The sequence below is a fragment of the Fistularia commersonii genome, chromosome 4, assembly GCF_037954325.1.
Source record: "Fistularia commersonii isolate RoL2024-O1a breed Wild chromosome 4, RoL_Fcom_v1.0, whole genome shotgun sequence".
Classification (NCBI taxonomy): Eukaryota; Metazoa; Chordata; class Actinopteri; order Syngnathiformes; family Fistulariidae; genus Fistularia; species Fistularia commersonii.
The window spans coordinates 14,208,206-14,225,593 of NC_141287.1; the positions used below are offsets into that span (position 1 = coordinate 14,208,206).

Here is a 17,388-nt window from a genome sequence, read left to right on the forward strand (position 1 = left end):
GGTATTGAAACATTCACTTTATACGACAACCTGGTGTGGAACTCACTCACACCTGGTATGAACGCCGTGTATCATCCATTAGCCTTTTCACGCCTGGCAGATACTTGACCTAGCAGCATACTAACACCATTCTGCCTGGTGTTAGAACATTCAGACCCAATATGAGCACCTGGTATCCTGGTATCAACACCCGGTGGTTCCTTGATGGACCCAAGTGAACACCATTCCTTCTGGGGTTAGACCATTCAGACCCAATCTGAGCACCTGATGTTAGCTCATCCACATCTGGTGTCAACACATGACCTCCATTTCTCGCCAGGTTCCTCCAAACCTCCGTCCAGAAATGATCTCCAAGGTGCCTCCTGTAAGGCGTTCCTTTGTACGTCTCCTCTGCTCGACTGATCTTCTACCTTACTTCTCATGTGGCCAAATGCTCTGCCACAGGTTGTGTGTGTGTGTGTGTGTGTGTGTGTGTGTGTGTGTGTGTGTGTGTGTGTGTGTGTGTGTGTGTGTGTGCGTGTGTGTGGTCATCACAGTCTGTGAGTTGGGGGGGGGGGTTTCTGGGTTTCGGGTCAGGCCATGGATGGTGTCGGAGGAGGATGATCCTGTAACTGAAGGAAATAAAGCTCGCATGCGGCTCCGTGTACAAACGTCACCATAGAAATGACTGGATCTGAACAGCTTCTCCGGTTGGCCGCCCGTCACCCGGGGTGAGAGAAAAGGCCAATCAGCGCTAAGTGGTGATGGGGGTTAGTTGCCTTTTGAGGATATTAGTTAAGTTTTTCGTGTGAGAGAATCTGTGGCCCCTCCTGGATCCCACTGCCTCCCCTCCCCGGTCCAGATGGTCCTACTGGTCCTGGTACCTCTGCCGCCCCCCCCCCTCCAGCAAGGGTCCAGGGTCACTCCAGGCCAAAGGTGCTGGTCTCCTCCACCGCTGTGACCAGCTTCTCATAGAGCATGGAGAAGGAGGGGTAGGGGGGGAGGTCCAGACGGTTGAAGCAGGTGTGAGCCCTGTGGAGATATCAGACACACACACACACACACACACACACACACACACACACACACACACAAATCATTCTTTGGTGGGTTTACCACAAAAGCATAAAATGGGAAAAGAGCTAATTTGCGCATTTTCCTTCAGTTCAGATGGGAAAGTTCTATGGCGCGAAACCAAACTTCATTCACAAAACCAGCGATTTAACAGCCCGTCAGGTCCACATCTAAAAATCATCAAATCGCATTACGTGAGCCGTCTCTCAGACAATGAGGTCGTTTCTTGTGGGGTGAAGGTGGTGGTGGTAATGAAGGTGGAGGTACCTGGGTAAAGAGGTGATCTTGCCCCACTTCTCCACACAGAACCTGCGGGGGCCGTTGCTCCCTCTCAGGGAGGCGAAGCCCTCGTACGGGATGCTGGAGGTCCCTGTGACAAACTGTGGAGACATATCTTTAGAGACCGGGCACAGGAAGTGGTGTCACTCACACACACACACACACACACACAGGAAGTGATGTCACTCACACACACGCACACAGGAAGTGACACCACGTGGCTCACCTGCAGCAGCCGCAGCCTCTGCTCGTTGTTGAAGCGCTCCACCGCCGCCCAGAACCAGCGGATCACTATGTGGTTGTCATGGTAACCTGGTGGGAGAGATAAGGGGTTGGGGAAAAAGTCACATGGATCACCTGCCCGCCTTAAAGAGCTGGCAAGTGATTGGCGGTGCGTGAAATGGAGTCAGATGATTGGCTGATGGAGGCAGGTGATGGGCTACGGATAAGATGTAGGCAGATGATTGGCTGATGAAGGAAAGTAATTTGCGAAGGGTTAGATGGAGGCAGGTGATTGGCTGATGAAGGCAGGTGATTGACTGTGGGTTAGATGGAGACAGATGATTGGATGAGGTCTAGATGGAGGCAGATAATTGGCTGCTAGGCCAATCACTTGGAGGCAAGTGATTGGCCATCCTCTGAAGAGAGTAGCCAAAAGAAAAAAAGATTATTTCAATTATATTACTACATATAGTAATATATTACTAGGAGATTTATGGGCATATGACGGTATGAAGGTAGTTGGTGTGAGAGGGGAGGAAACACAGAATAGGGTTAGATGGAGAAAATCAATACGCTGCGGCGACCCCTGAAGCGAAAAGGCGAAAGTAGAAGAAGAAGTAGGAATAGTAATATATTACTATTTAGTCATACCTAGCTCCTCTATATTACTATCTCATTATTTGGTTATTATTATTGCTAAACGCTGAGAAAATGCTGATTAGCAAATCAGAAGATCTCAGTATGTCACTGAAACCTTCCTGTCAATACGTCTTCTTCTGCTCCTTCTTCTTCTGGTCTGCACGGACCTCCTCTGTACTCTGTGTTGTTCCTCCAGTCTGACAGGTCAATCTCAGCGGTCCCGGCGATCACCAGCTCCAGCTCCCGGGCGTCGAAGACTGACACCAGGCGCACATCCACCACCTTCACACAATGGTAGAGGATAACTTCCTGTTGAAGGATGTTTGCTACGTTTCCTGTGGACCTCAACATTTCTGATAACGTCAACAGGAAGCGTCTGGCTGTGGCTCCGCCCCTTCCTCCCGGTGTCTGTACCTCGTAGAAGCCGCGGACGAGGCTCTCCGTCTGCTGGGCCACGCCCCTCTCGATGCGCCACTTCACCATCCGCTCGATGTACTCCTTCTTGTTCTTCTCCGACACGGGGATCCCAGCGCCGCCAGGCTTCAGCTCCCGCTCTGTGATCTGTGGCGCCGTGCGCAAATTAGCTTTAGCAGCTTAGCTGCGCGGCCAAGAGGAAGGAAAAATTTCCGTCGCCGCTTTGCCCTCACCTGCCCGAACACCTCCTCATTGACGGTGAAGGTGAGATCCAGCATGTCCTCGATGTCGTTGTCCTTCATCCATTGCAGGCTCTGGTGGAACTCCTCGTCCAGGAACTCCAGGTCGCTCAGGTCACACGGGCTGTGTCGTTACGGAGACGGAACGTCAACTAGAGCTCAAGAAACATGTCTGATTGGTGGTGGAACCACAGCTATGGGCTTACATGCGCAGCAGCCCCTTGTAGAAGGGGCGGGTGAAGAAGGCGTCCAGGAGGTACTGGTGGACCAGAGCCAGACCCAGGATCCGCCCACTGAACCGGAACCTGAAAGCAGAACCAAGACCTGACATGGATCCTTACTGACCTCAGGGAGAAACTAGACTCCAGGGCTTTGGGGCCCTCACTGCATGTCTGCATGTCCCACTGACGAGACGTTCATCCCTCCATCCATCGGTCCATCCATCCACCCATAACGCCATCTGTCCCTTCTGCCTTCCTTCCTTCCTTCCATCCATCCATCCATCCATCCATCCATCAGTCTATCAGTCCTCCTATAACTATCCATCCTTCCTTCTATCGATCCATCAATCAATCCATCCATCAGTCTATTCATCGATCATCTACCAGTCTATCTACCTGCCCATCCATCAATTTATCCCATCCATCCATCACTACATCCATCCCTCCATGCATTAGTCTATCCATCCATTCACACATCACTAAGTCGTCCCTCCATCCATCCATCCATCCATCCATCCATCCATCCATCCATCACTATGTCCATATCTCCATCTATCAGTTTATCCATCCATCCATACATCAGTCAATCCACCCATCCATCTGTCCATAACTCCATTCATCAATCCATCCATCCCCCCATCCATCCATCTACCCTTTTATTTATCCACCCATCCATTCATCCACCTATCCATCCACCCATCACTACACCCATCCATCCAACCTAGGTTGTGACCAACAGGGTGCCTCACCACTCATGGTGATTGTCCACAAAGGCGGACATGGGGCTGATCTGGACAGTGTAGGTGTCGTTGGCCGAGTACTCGAAGAGGCCGTAGTAGGGGTTGAAGAGTTCTCTGGAGACCAGGAAGAAGAACTCTCTGGAGGGGCCGCTGTAGTCCAGCCTGCACACAGACAAAAAAATAGCACTTCTTGAACAGAAACCAGGACACACTCATCAACAACTCCAAAGTTGTTGCTAATACATACTAGGCGGGGGCTCCTAAATGATAACAAATGTTTACACAGATTAATATAGCCCACAGAAGCTAGTAGATGTCTGACAGATGCTAAGTATGCATAAAATAGGCCGGCAAAAAGCTAGAGTCAGGTAAAAGTGGGCTACTTTTTGAAAAAAGTGGCTAACAGATGCTATACGTGGATAAAATATACCAGGTAAAGTAAGATAGCAGTCAGCCAATTGGAGCAAGAAGTGGGTAATATAGGGCTGGCCAATGCTAAATGTGGATAAAATAACATGCTAACATGGAAATGTCTGGTTTGAGAGTAAGCTAATTGTGTTAACATCGGGAAGAAAGAAGGCGTTCCCCCTCACCCGTCCTCCCCAACAAAGCTCACGTAGAGTTTGCTCCTCTGCAGATCTTTGCGAGAGTAACACATGATCTGATTGAAGGCATCTTCAAGTAGGTGGTCCCTGCGTATGATGAGCCTAGGAACACACACAGCATTAGTATGGAGGTGTAGTTAGTTAAGACACCAGGCCTTCGCAATAGGCAGTGGTGTATTAGCATGCAACCACAGTGAGCTAAGCCTCTTGATTTCACTGACTGTTTGCCCTGGATGTAAAAAGTAAAGGATATAGCATAGTAAGTGGAGCTATAGCAAGACATTGAGAACCTTTCTCTTCTAACATATGGTTTAGCCATTTTGGCTACATGACTGTAGGTTACATCTCTGCCCCCAAGACAGATGCCATACTTGTAGTTCCATTGTCTGGGCACCTTTTTCCAACTTTCCGAAGCACGTCCTGGGTGTAGGATCCCACAGTTAGCTTACACAGCGGACTTAGGCTACTGTTAGCTGTTTGTTAACATTGTTCACCCCAATGTGGGTGGAGCTAAGCTTCTCCACCACAATATGCAGTACCCGTTTTGTTGTACTACTCTACAAAGTAATCCTCTTATTGAAAGGTCGACATACTTGACCTTCCCGGGTCCCTGGCCGTAACCTTTGGTCTCAAGCTTCCGATAGAAGTTCCTCAGCTTGGCCTCGAAGTCACGCTTGTAGGGCGCCGGAGCTCGGGCATTAGCCCGCTGCGTACCTGGAGAGTCAAGGGAACACAGCGACAGAACGTCAGCCACGCCGGGTGATGACAGGAAGTGACATGGAAGGGCCTAGATGAGGTCAGGACCTCAAGTGTATGCTTGCAGGTCAATCCTGGAATGACCTGGAAAGTAGTTGGAGGACACCATGAAAATATGTTTGGGTGAAGGAAACCCACCAGGGGAGCTCTGAGGAGATGACAGACAGTAGTTTGGGTGGAGCAACGGTGGTACGTATGACATCACTTCTTCCTCAAACAAGCTGTGGAGGAAAGAAAACCAACATGACCAGGCCACCTGAACTGACATCGGGTTTAATGCACTGCCTCTGGGACAGCGCAAGCACACACACACACACACACACATACACACACACACCTCAGCAGCATGACGAGGTCTGCGTCACCCGAGAGTCGGGTGAGTCCATTGGCTCCCTCAGTGCGAATGAATTGCACCTTCTCCCTGTGGATAACACACACACATGCACACACACAAACACGCATTAAATGTTTCTCAAATTAACAATAGTCATTCGACGATGATAATGGTGATGAAGGTGGTGATACGGGGGTGTTGATGATGGTGATAATTGTGGTGAAGTCATGGTGATTGTGGTGACAATAACAATGAAGGTCATGGTGATGAAGGAGATGATAAAGATGGAGATGATGGTGATGAAGGTGGTGACGATGAGGATGGTGAAGATGGCAGTGACGACGATGATAGTGGTGATGAATACGACGATGATGATTCTGCTGGTGATAATGGTAATAATAACCATGGTGATGATGATGAAGATGGCGATGTTCATGGAGAAACATACTTCAGGGAGTGGTTCCTTGCGAGCTCTGGCTGCCTCTCCTGAAGGACATCGAAAATGTTTGGCTGCCGCAGAAACGCCACGATCTTGTCGTTGTACGCTGGGGGGGAGAGGAGACAACGTCAGGCGTGCCGTCGCCGTCTGAGTGAAGCCTGTTGCCGCGGCGATTGTTGGGCGGCGACGCACCGATGGGCACCACATCGTGGTACTGACTCCGACTGGAGCCGCTGAAGGTGCTGGAGGGGCGGGGCATGGTGGGCGCCGTCGACTGGCGGGAGTCGTCCGCCACCTGTGCCAAAAAGAGAGACTACAGTTCAGGTCGCATCCTAGTTCTAGTTCCGGCTGACCAGCCAGTCATATCGCCTGTCTAGCACAGTGGGCGGGTAGCATATGTTTATTCTCAGCTCGATTGCCTAAAACACAAAAATGCAGCGCAGTTAGCTAGCTCATGAAGGAAAGCTAGTTGTTTCAGTTCGATGCGCTAATGTTGCTAGTATTGTTAATGCTATTAAGTAGTTATTAGCTCCCAAACTAGTTAGCATTGCCTTGTACAAATTTCCTTGCAGATCAACGTGTTCCGGCACAGCATGGTCAAGGTTGGATCTCGACAGAATTTTACGCTTCGCAATTCCTGATTTTGGATTTTGCTTATTGTCGTTTTCTTCTCGTTGTTATGGCAACCAGGTCATGTTCTCTTGGAGTAGGCTGACCATGTGACGGGACCGTGATGCTGACACTTCTCTCTTCCTGATACTTATGATACGGTCCTCAATTTTCGTACATCATGGCAGCTAGCTGCGGGGATGCTAATGAGCTTATGCTAGCGCCTGTTGGCTATGAGATCATCCGTATCTCTGCGTTCTCTCTCAGTGGTGCTGCCGCATTTACAGTTCTGTCGGTATTAACACACAAATGGACAAGTGGCTTAGTAGCTTCTAGCTAGCAGCTAATTAGCTAATATGTAGCAGATGGGTCATAATGGGCACAATCTTAGCGATTCTGCTGATCCTTCAGGCCAGTCGTTGCCTCAGGAATATCGATGGGATGAATATGCAGTGAAGTGGGGTCTGCCTGATGGCCAGGTGTGTGAACTGTGGCTCACCTCCCCAGCGCTGTGGCTCCGCTGGCGGCTCAGATGCTGGCGGTGGGCGAGCAGACCCGTGGAGCGCGAGCTTTGGAGGGGCAGCCGGGGGTCGATGAAGGTGGTGGAGCGACAGTTGTGATCCACAAAGAAGGGCTGGAAATCAGAACGCAGTCCAGGTCTATGAGGCAAGGAGCAAGGACAGCAAGACCGACGGAGGCAGATGTTCTCTGACCAAGTGAGGACCAGGACCCAGCAGTTCAGGGGTCAACGGTCGTTTCAGTGAAGATGAGGTTGTGGGTCAGAAGATAGGAAGGTTCTGCTCAGGTGGTGAACTCGGTCCTCTCTGTATGTCCTCTCCATGCTCTCCTGCCTAGGACCTCTTAATGTGCTCTACATGTTCTCCTGCCTGGGTTCCCTCCATGTTCCAGCTAATCTGCTCTCAAATGCCACATAGTGGAGAGACAAGTTTACATCTGTGCAATAAATGTGCCACTACAATAACTGTGCCACTAGCCCCCTGCCATGCTAAGCTGCAACAGTACTGCTACCAATACTGCAAACCCCAGTGGTTGGTCAGTGCTTTGTAGTAACAGTACTACAGCAACTGCAAACCCCAGCATTGGCCCCCTGCTATCATGTGTAGTAACAGTGGCAGTACTACTGTTAGCTCTGATGTTAGCGTCTGTGTTGCGCAGTAACAGTACCACTGCTACTGCTAACCCCAGTGTTAGCACTTTGCTCAGCTGTGCAGTAACAGTACCAGCACTACCATTAGCTATAGTGTTAGTGTCTAACCACATTGTGCAGTAACAATACCAGCACTACTGCTAGCTATGATGTTAGCTTTTCAATATATTGTGCAGAAACAGTACCCCTGCTACTGTTAGCTCTGGTGTTAGGAACCGCCCTACCTTCCCGGTGTGGTCGTGCTTCATCTCCCAGCCACGGGGCAGCTCCAGCTGCTTGTTGGAGAACATGTTGAGAAAGGTGACCAGGTCCCGGTTGTGCTGGTAGCGCTCGAAGTAATGGGCGTCTCGCCGCACCTTGCTGATCATGTGCTTCAGACAGGTGTTGCTCGTAAACATGCGGTAGGCACTCTGGGCCAGCGGAGGAGGACAAACACAACCATTCAGCGTAAACGCCTGAAAATGTTTTCTACCGTCTGCCCAAAAGGTCAAAGGTCAGCGGGCCTCATGGGACCTACAGGGTTAGAATGCAGAACGGTGAAGAAGTCCGGGCTGCAGAGGAACTTGGCGCTGGGTGACTGCAGGAGCAGGGAGAGGCGAGAACGACCGCTGGGGTGGCTCTCTCTGCGGAGATCTGGGGGGACAGGGGACACTCAGACACACACACACCTGGACATGCACACATACACACACATGCAAAAATCTGGACAAACAAACAAAAACACACACACACACAAACACACACCTATACACACACACACACAAAAATTTGCACATACCTATAAACCCACTCACACACAGCTGCAGTCATTCCTGGGCACTAAGGTGGATCAACGGATCCCCAGAAAACAGACATCTAGAAATCGTTCCAGATATGAAGCTAACAACATACCGGAGAGCGAGTGTCCCATCAGCTCGCCCTCAGGCTCCGGCAGCAGCTCCACCGGGGTCTCCTCCGCCCGTTCGCTGCTGGTGATGGTCCTCCTGATGCTCTGGTACCTGACCACGTCACCACATTCACCATTGTTGGACACCAGACCAGATGTGTGAATGCTGTGTGTGTGTGTGTGTGTGTGTGTGTGTGTGGCTGGCTGCTTCGCACCTGCGGTTCAGCTGCTCCATCTGCTGGATGGAGTTGGAGCGGGTGAGGCCCTGGGGGGCCGGGGGCCCTGTGGGCCGTTGCCACGTGGTGGTCCTGTTCACGTGGTCTACGAAAAAGATCCTGCCGTGGCTGTCGATCCGCGCCTCCCAGTCTGATGGGGGTTGTCATGGCGATGGGGGGAGGAGAGGACAAAGTGAGCAACGGTCTTCGACTTCCGTTAGCGAGAAGCTACTCAGCATTCACACACACACTCACTGGGCGGCAGGGGCTCGTCCACCCGCTGGTAGCGGTGGATGTCGTGGCGGACAGAGGGCAGCGAGCGCACGGGGTGGCCGTTCAGCGCTGCCCCTGCGGACAGGAAGGAGGGCAGGAATTTCAAAATAAAAGCTTTTTTTTTAAAAGGAGAGCGGACTCAAGGGTAACAGGAAGCCGGATACCGTCTTCGCCGTCCGTCTCTGTGGTAACCTGCTCCAAGTCGGCGGAGCCCGCCTCCTCCCGTGGCTTGGACTCCTCCCCTTCCTGTCCATCAGACACGCCCCCTGCAGCCTGCAAACTCCGCCTCCTGGCGCCGGCGCCCTGCATTTCCTCCTCCTCTTCCTCTCCTTCTTCCTCCACACCAGCAGGCGGTGCTTCTCCTTCGGCTCCTCCTCCGCCTCCCTCCTCCTCCTCCTCCTCCTCCACCTCGGCTCCAGTCAGGTGGGGGGTTGGTGGGGGGGAAGGGGCTGGAACGACATCTCCCCCTGGATCAATGGCGGCTTCCGCCCTCACCTCTGCCTCCTACATAAAAAAAAATCAAAGCAGCTTACTATTAATAGTATCCACACACACACACACCAAAGAGGAAGCTGTGTCTCCATGACAACAAAAGAAGCTGCCTTTTTGCATCTGCATGTGCGTTTGTAGGTGTATATGTGTGTATGTGTGTGTGTGTGTGTTAAAGAACCCTCCCACTCGATGTCTCTTATTTTTATCGCGGTGCATTGATGACCCCGAAACTACTTTCTCCTGCAGAGCAAGCGGTTAGTGAACGCACCGCGGGTGGAGCGAGCGTGACGGCGCAGCTCTCCGACAGCGACACCAGGGTCTGTGGGGCCGTCGCCATGGAGCAGGTGTCGATCTCAGACAGGGGGTCGTCGCCGGGGCCCAATCCTTCTTCCACTGCCGCCTCCGCGCCCTCCAGCAGAGTATTATGGGATAGGGCCTCAGCGAATGGCGCCTCGTCCGCCTCGGAGAAAACATCCGGCTCTAGGACATCGTCAAGGTCCAGACCCGCCACCATCTCTGGAGCCTGCGGTCCATCGGGGGCCAAGTCCTCTGTCAGGGCCCCCCCGGGCTCTTCTTCCAGCAGCTCTGTCTCCCGCTGGATCTCAGGGAGGGGGAGGATCTCGCCACGGCATCCTGCGTCAGGGGGGACACCGTTCATCAGCAGCGGCGACAGTGGCACCCGGAGGATGTCACTGGGCCCTGCTCGGTCCTCGTCTTCGTCCGAGTCGATGTGCAGCATGGCGCTCAGCCGTGTGTGCGTGGGGAAGCTGGAGCGTAGCTTGGGGGAGGCCGCACCCAGGGGTCTCTCGCCGGGACCCTTGGGGGCCTCGATGGCGTCCAGACCCTCGCTGAGTGAGCGTTGCAGCATGTCATGGCGCGAAGGGCCGGCGGCCTCGGCGAAGTGGGCCTCGGCGAAGCGGGCCTCGGCGCGGGCTAGCGACAGCTCCTTCTCCGGGAATGCTGCCGCCCCGCCCTCCCACAGGCCTTGGGAGCCCTGGGAGCCGGTGGGGGAGGGGCTGGCAGAGACCACGCCCACCACCCCCGGGAGGTGATGAGGAAGGTCCTCGTCATCCGACGGCGTCCCCGGGGCACCGTTGAACGACGAGAGGCCGATGATGGAGTCCGGAGAAGCACCTTGGGGGAACGCGAAAGAAGAAGTTAGCAGGGCCACGCTAACCTATGGATCGGGGCACGGAGCGGGGCTTACCGTCGGGTCCCGTCGAGGTCAGCTCCACTTTGAACTGCAGCTGCCCGCTCACGTGCTCAGTGGGCAAACGCCGGCACAAGGGGAAGCTCACGGGCTGGATGCTAGGCGGCAAAAGAAACTGTCAAAATAGACACACGACAGCACGCTAACTGCCAACATCTGCCCGTACATGCAAAGGAACCCCGGTGACAACATGTGTGGCTTCAGACATTAGCTATGAAGCATCGGACACAAGTAGTACGGCTACAACCAACTTTTGTCCCGCTTTGCTAAGTTAGCTAAATATAGCTAATTCTTTTATATTATCTAAATCCTTCTCTAAATTCAACCCGTCATGGAGGAACCAAAGCACCTCATTCAACAGGTTTGGAGGAGCAGGAGTGGCGCTGATTCCACCTGGGTAGGCATGGGTAGGAATAAGAAAGGGCGGCCGTGGGTGTGGTTACCTACCCGGGTATCTTCTCAATCAGCCTCTGCACAGGGATGGCCAGCTGACCCAGGAAGCGCTTGATGATTGGCCTGCTCTTCGCGAACTTGTCCTTCACCTCAATGTACAGGATGTCGGTCATCAGCGCCACGAAGGTGTACTTCTGCACGGAGGGGGGGGCGGGGTCAGCGAGGGGCGGATTCGTACCGTGGACAGGAAGCGGGAGGCGGGGTTACCTCGCCGTGCCACACCGGGTTGGTGGTGTTGGCGATGATGGCCGAACGGCGCTCCTGCCCGTGGTGGCTGAAGATGGGGAAGACACTTCTCTTGCCAGGGTGGATGGACATCTTCAGGTAGGGGTCCGGGTTGAAGAACATGCCCTTCTTCAGGCCAGTGGCCCGCAAGTCTGTGACCAAACAGCGAGGGATGGTCAGGAGGTCGAGCTAACCTCGCGAAAGAAAAACACGGGGGCGCCGGCTGACCTGTCAAGGTGAAGCTGATCAATTTGCGGGGATGTTCCACGCCCACCTGCTCAGCAAGACCTTCTACCTGCTGAGGAAACACTTCCTGTTTACGTGACTACATCGGTTCCGTTTAGCCTAATCGACAAGTTAGCCAGGAAGTGTTGCTACTAGCAATAAATGCAGTTTAATGTACACACACACACAAGCATACCAGCACGGCAGTGTTCTTGACGGTAATGCATGGCGTGGTGGCTCTCAGGGCACCGCTAACCCCGTGGTAGTACTTGAAGCAGATCTTGGTTTCAGCTGCAAGGCAAAAATGCCCGTTCAACCAATCGTGTCGTTTGAGAACGAGGAAGTTCTTGGATTTAAAGACGTTCCCATATGGGGACAACCCAGGTTTTTGCCTGATGTGTTCAGGGGCGGAGAAACAACGACAGAGAACTCACGCTCCATGAAGTAGGGCCCGGGTTCCAGCCGCCAAACGATCTGACCCTTCTGGGTTCCATTGACGCCCCGGTTCTTGCAGTCCCAGACGTTGGACGGGTTGGTCTCATCTGCATGGAGAGAAAAAAACTTCACAAGTCCTCTGTCTCCATGGAAACAGAATGATGGAGGACAAGGAGGGGCGGCGGGGAAGAGGAGGATGTCAAAGCCTAGTGAAGGGCGTCCGAGGACTGTGACCGTCTTGACCGGGGGGGGGAAGGGGGGGGGGAGTCATCAAATGTCTGCTTAGTCAAGGAAAGCAGGAGCCCCTGGGGGGCGGAGGTGGAGGTGGAGACTCCAGGACCCTGTGAAGGTCAGAGTCGGTGTCTCAGGTTCCATTGCTTCATTATGTTCTGTCATTATGGGGGGGGGGGGGGGGGGGGGTGTCCATCATCGAGCCATTGACAGCTCAGGAGTCTTCACTGAAGCTGCACGCCTTCTGGGTGTGGAAGCCGGAGAACCTGCAGAGAACCCAGGCAGGGGGAACTTGAGGCTTCCCGCCGAGGAACCTGCCCTGGGCTTTGAGCCCTTCTCTCCACACCAGTGGCAGTTTTTCAGTTTCGGGGGTTCGGATTAGCTCGTGTCGTATGCTAACAGATGCTAGCACACGCTAACCGTGCTAGCCTTATCTGGAATTCAGACAAGATCTGAAGTCCATGAGTGGCCATTTCACCTCCAAGGTCAAAGTAGATATTCCAGAACTGTCCGCCACTGATGCGGTTACCATGGTGACTACACTGCATTTCAACTTGCATCCGGTAGTGTAACGGACGGCTGTAAATCCCGTGTAAATGGCTGACACACAAACACGATGCCGCCAACGTTCACTCCAGGATCACTTTCAGCGGGATTGACAGAAACTCCTACCAACACACACACTCACACACACACTGGTCAAATACCGTCTTCTAAGCAGGATTAGCTGTCATGATCAGACCCCCACTCACACACACACACCTCCATCTCCATGCCAAAGCTCACCTGAATGGTTGTGAGTGTGTGTGTGTGTGTGTGTGTGTGTGTGTGTGTGTGTGTGTGTTATCGCACACTCAGCCCCAACCCTCCCAAGCTCCAGTTTCGAGTGGAGACAGGTACGTCGATCCAGCCGGTTGCCCTCCCCCCCAGGGGTCAGGGGTCAAATGATCCTGCTGGAGCCTCCATTGGTGGAGCCATTCTGTACATAGACGACTCACTGATGTTAAATAGTCAGATCATGGAAAGAACATGGAGAACCCGGGCATGACACCATGGAGAGCCCAGGATTGAGAACATGGGAGAGCCCAGACATGGGAACTTGGAGAACCCAGGCTGGAGAACATGGAGATGTTGAGAAAAGATGGTGAGAAACATTTGGGTCTCCAGAGAGAAGAGCAGATCAGCAAAGACTCATTCCGCATGCGGACGACTCACCGATGTGATAGAGTCCGATCCAGTCGGTGGCGTCCACCTCCTCCTTGATGTCCCAGGTGATGACCAGGTTCTGCCCGCGGCTCAGCGTGTACTCCAACGTGGAAGCAGTCAGCGATGACCTGCTCTGGGAGGTCACCAGGTCCGTGTCGCTGTTGGCCCTCGGGAGCCCGATGGGGGCGCTGACCGCTGACACTGTGTCAACCGAACCGCCGGCCCCGCCACGCTCCGCCAGCGTCCGGAGGTTCTCCGGGCTCAGGGTGTGCCTCAGGTTGGGGCTGCGGCGCCGCGGGACGGACAAGTGCTCCCGCCCGCCCACCGCCAGATTGGGCGGGTTGTGGGAGCGCGTCCTGGCAGGGAGGACAGCGGTGGCGAGCGAGGGACGCATGATGTGTGAAGGGGGCCGAGTCTCGGCGTACAGACGGAGCCGCGGGGCTTTCAACTAGCAGAAACTTCCCGTTGGACTCGGAAGGCCATCAGTTGGGGGTTCCTGGGTTCTGGTCTTGGCTTTGGGACGAACCTGCAGGAACACGGAGGGACAAGGTAAGGGTCGTGGAGACGGGCCTCGCTGCTGCGTTGCCATCGCTGTGGCGACTGTGCGTTTCAGCGTTTCTGGCATTGCACATTTAGGAATCCTCCCCAAGCAGGAGAACATCAAGAGCATTGAGAGCATGGAGAACATGGAGAGAATGGAGACTCAGGCAGGAGAACATTGGGAACATGGAGAACCCAGCAAAACACACCCATCAATCACCCCAAATCATCCCGTTGATGTTTTCTGCACCAATGGGCCACTGAAATCAGAGACGTCTCATGTCCAACAGTTAGAGAAGCACCTGAACGCACCGTCAGTGGCTGAATCTGGCTCCCGTCAGACTCCCGTTAGCAAGTGTGTGTGTGTGTGTGTGTGTGTGTCTGTGTGTAACAAGCTTGTAATTAACTCTACTGTCCTTTTGGGACCTTTGTGTACCAAACAGCTTTGAATTTTAAGGAGAAATAATAAAAATAAAGGTTCTCGGAGGAGACTGCATTCTTTACGGCCCAACAGAGGGGGGTCTTTGGGGAGGCACACACAAACACACACACATACACACACACACACACACACAAAGCTCAAAAAGGTAAAACGTTGCCATCCTTGTTGAACTTGTGCCGTTGCTGTGCTAAGCTAACGGACGCAACATGCAAAGTCAGCCACAACAACCACATGAGAGGGTCACGGAGGAAGGAGGCCTTGTGCTCCTTGTGTCGCGGGTCGATGACATCACCGGGTCCGGGAGGCCAGCGCAGAAAACGCTCGGTTATTTTTAGACTCCGCGTCCCGATTTGACGGCGCAGTGGCGGGAGGGCCGCTCACGACACAGCATCTTCATCACTAATGCAGGCCTCGGCCTCCATCAAAGTTTAAAGACCCCCCGTGGAACCCTGAGGAACACTCAAAAACGGCAGCCATCTTTGAAGCGAGGACCAGGATGTAAGACGCTGTCTGGGGAGGAAGTGGGGGGGGGGGGAGACCGCCCCAACGCTGACCGGACGGTCTGAAGGTCGGGGAGATCGTTTTCAGGCTCGGTGAACTCGCAGCCAGTGTGTGTGTGTGTGTGTGTGTGTGTGTGTGTGTGTGTGTGTGTGTGTGTGTGAAATCAAAAACAGCCGCCTGAGGAAATGTCAGTTCTACACTAAGGAGCCGCCCAATCGCCATGGCGACGCCACACTCCCAGACTCCCAGTGTGTGTGTGTATGTGTCACACACACTCACACACACACACACACACACACACACACACACACACACATCCGGAAGGATCCAATCAGCTCGACGAAACATTGGAGATTCTTTAGAACGTCTGTTCTAGAGGTCGGGAAGGGAAACTGGATCTTTGAAGGGGAAGGTTCTAGTGTTAGGGTTGGAGTAAGGCTTATGTTCTAAAGTTCTAAAATTCTACAGTTCTAGAATTCTAAGGTTCTACGGTTTCAAGGGTTCAAAAGTTCTAAGGCTCTAGAGTTCTAAGGTTCTAAAGTTCTAGAGTTCTAAGGTTCTACGGTCTCTAGGGTTCTAAAGTTCTACAGTTTCTATGGTTCTAAAGTTCTTGGTCCACAGAATGAAGAGGATCGAACAGGTTGTCATCAGACCTCGCTTGGCTCCGCCCCCTGATCCTACTTCCTGTTCCGCCCTTCACTGACACTTCCTGATAGCGATGAAAACAGCTAACAGCTAATCTAAAAGTTGTCACCCCTTGATTGGACGACAACTTTGTGTCCTGTTTGCAATTGTTGTGTGTCACTTCCTGTATCTGGCAGGAAGAGGCGGAGCTTCGGGCAGGTGGTCTCTTAATGGAGGAGACAATACCTCCGGCCTCTGATTGGTCAGAAACCCGAGGCTGAGGCTGAGAAGGCTCTCTGGGCTGTGACTGGTCGGTTTGTGATAAACCGGAAATTGGACAGTGGTAACCGGAAGTAGCCAAAACTGGCGTTACCGGGAGACATGGGAAGGTAACCCCCCTCCTCCCCGCCGCTAAGCCCGTTACGTAACACCGGAGTCTTCAACTTTAATCGTCTCCAACCGCTCGTGCGCGCGTCCACCGCGGCGCACCGGGAGCGCGCACCTCCCGACCGGCGTGCACGCACGCACGCGCGTCCGTGCGTGCACACCGGTGCTCTCGAGTTACGGCGGGAATCCCCGACGTCATTTTCCCATAACGTGCCTTTTTTTTCCCACGCAGCCGTGAACGTCGATCACACACAGCCGCGCGCGCACACGCACGCACTGACACACACACACTCGGAGGTGTGTGTATATGTGTGTGTGTGTGCGTGTGGGAGGCGGTGGACATCACACGCAGCCGATAACCGCGACACGATGCTGCGGCGGATCAACGACACGTCCGTCCTCCTCCTACCTTTGACGCAGCGGTGCGGGATGCGGGATGCGGGATGCTGAATGCGGGACGCGGGTCCGCCGCCACCTGCCCGCTGCTCCCGCGCTCCGGGTCGTCCTCCCCGCAGTCCGAATGAAGGCGAGACGGGCGGGGTGCCGCGTTAGACCCCCCCCCCTCCCTGTCAGATCTGGAGCCAGGCAGGGCCGCCGCGGTTCCTGGAGTCACGTACGGAGACGCACCATCACCCCCTCTTACTCCTCCTCTTCCTCCTCCTCCTCCTCCTCCCCGCCGCCGCCACTACCGACCGACCGGAGGCAGCAGCGGCGTCCAGAGGTGAGCGCCTTCACTCCCGTCTTCCTCCTCCTCCTCCTCCTCCTCCTCCTCGGAACCCCGCTGCAGACCTCCGCAGTCTCACGTCCTTCTCTTCCTCCTCCTCTTCCTCGTCAGACGGGACGAGTCACCGCGGCGGATGCAGCGGCTGCAGCTGCTGCGGGCGTCCGGATGCAGGGAAGGACCGGAACCCCCCCCACCACCACCACCACTACCAACACCACCAACAACAGCACACGCACACACACACACACACCGACACTCCAAAAAAAAACAACCACTCAACTGATGTCACCCGTCCATCTGAAGGGGGGTTCCTAATAAATTGACCACTTTGATGGGATGTTATTTACTTCCGGTGTGTGTATGTGGGGGGGGGGTAGTGAAGCCCCTCCCCTCTCTTTAAGCCCCGCCCATATCTGAGCTCATTCCTGCAAAAGGTGTTGGGGGGCAGATCCCATGGTGGACCACAGCGTCCCCTGGTGAATGCGCAGGGAAGCCCATGTGATTCCCCCCCCCCACCCTTTTAATTCAGGAAAAACTTTGAGCGAATGACTTAGCATGAACTTCCTGTTAGCACTCAGAAGCTAACTCAAGCTACCAAACA

At 53.9% G+C, this 17,388-nt stretch overlaps 1 protein-coding gene across 2 annotated transcripts; it reads right to left on the minus strand.

Annotated features, from left to right (window-relative positions):
• Positions 1–785: 785 nt before the first annotated feature.
• On the minus strand, positions 786–16,639 carry hecw2a (HECT, C2 and WW domain containing E3 ubiquitin protein ligase 2a). Of its 2 annotated transcripts, none has more exons than XM_086145466.1 (30): positions 16,473–16,639; positions 13,579–14,095; positions 12,132–12,239; positions 11,894–11,988; positions 11,701–11,770; positions 11,455–11,624; positions 11,242–11,381; positions 10,792–10,892; positions 9,853–10,718; positions 9,257–9,596; positions 9,075–9,167; positions 8,820–8,970; positions 8,610–8,716; positions 8,236–8,351; positions 7,943–8,128; positions 7,050–7,184; positions 6,134–6,236; positions 5,951–6,047; positions 5,506–5,589; positions 5,307–5,389; positions 5,006–5,126; positions 4,401–4,514; positions 3,817–3,969; positions 3,053–3,151; positions 2,841–2,970; positions 2,608–2,754; positions 2,361–2,475; positions 1,559–1,644; positions 1,321–1,433; positions 786–1,011 (listed from the first exon to the last, which is right to left on the minus strand). In XM_086145466.1, exons 2-30 carry the CDS (start codon positions 13,961–13,963, stop codon positions 900–902), a joined length of 4,620 nt encoding a protein of 1,539 aa, XP_086001592.1. In that variant the 5' UTR covers positions 13,964–14,095; positions 16,473–16,639; the 3' UTR covers positions 786–899. The 2 variants fall into 2 exon arrangements, with proteins under 2 accessions (XP_086001592.1, XP_086001590.1); XM_086145464.1 differs by having other exon boundaries at positions 6,134–6,254.
• Positions 16,640–17,388: the final 749 nt, after the last annotated feature.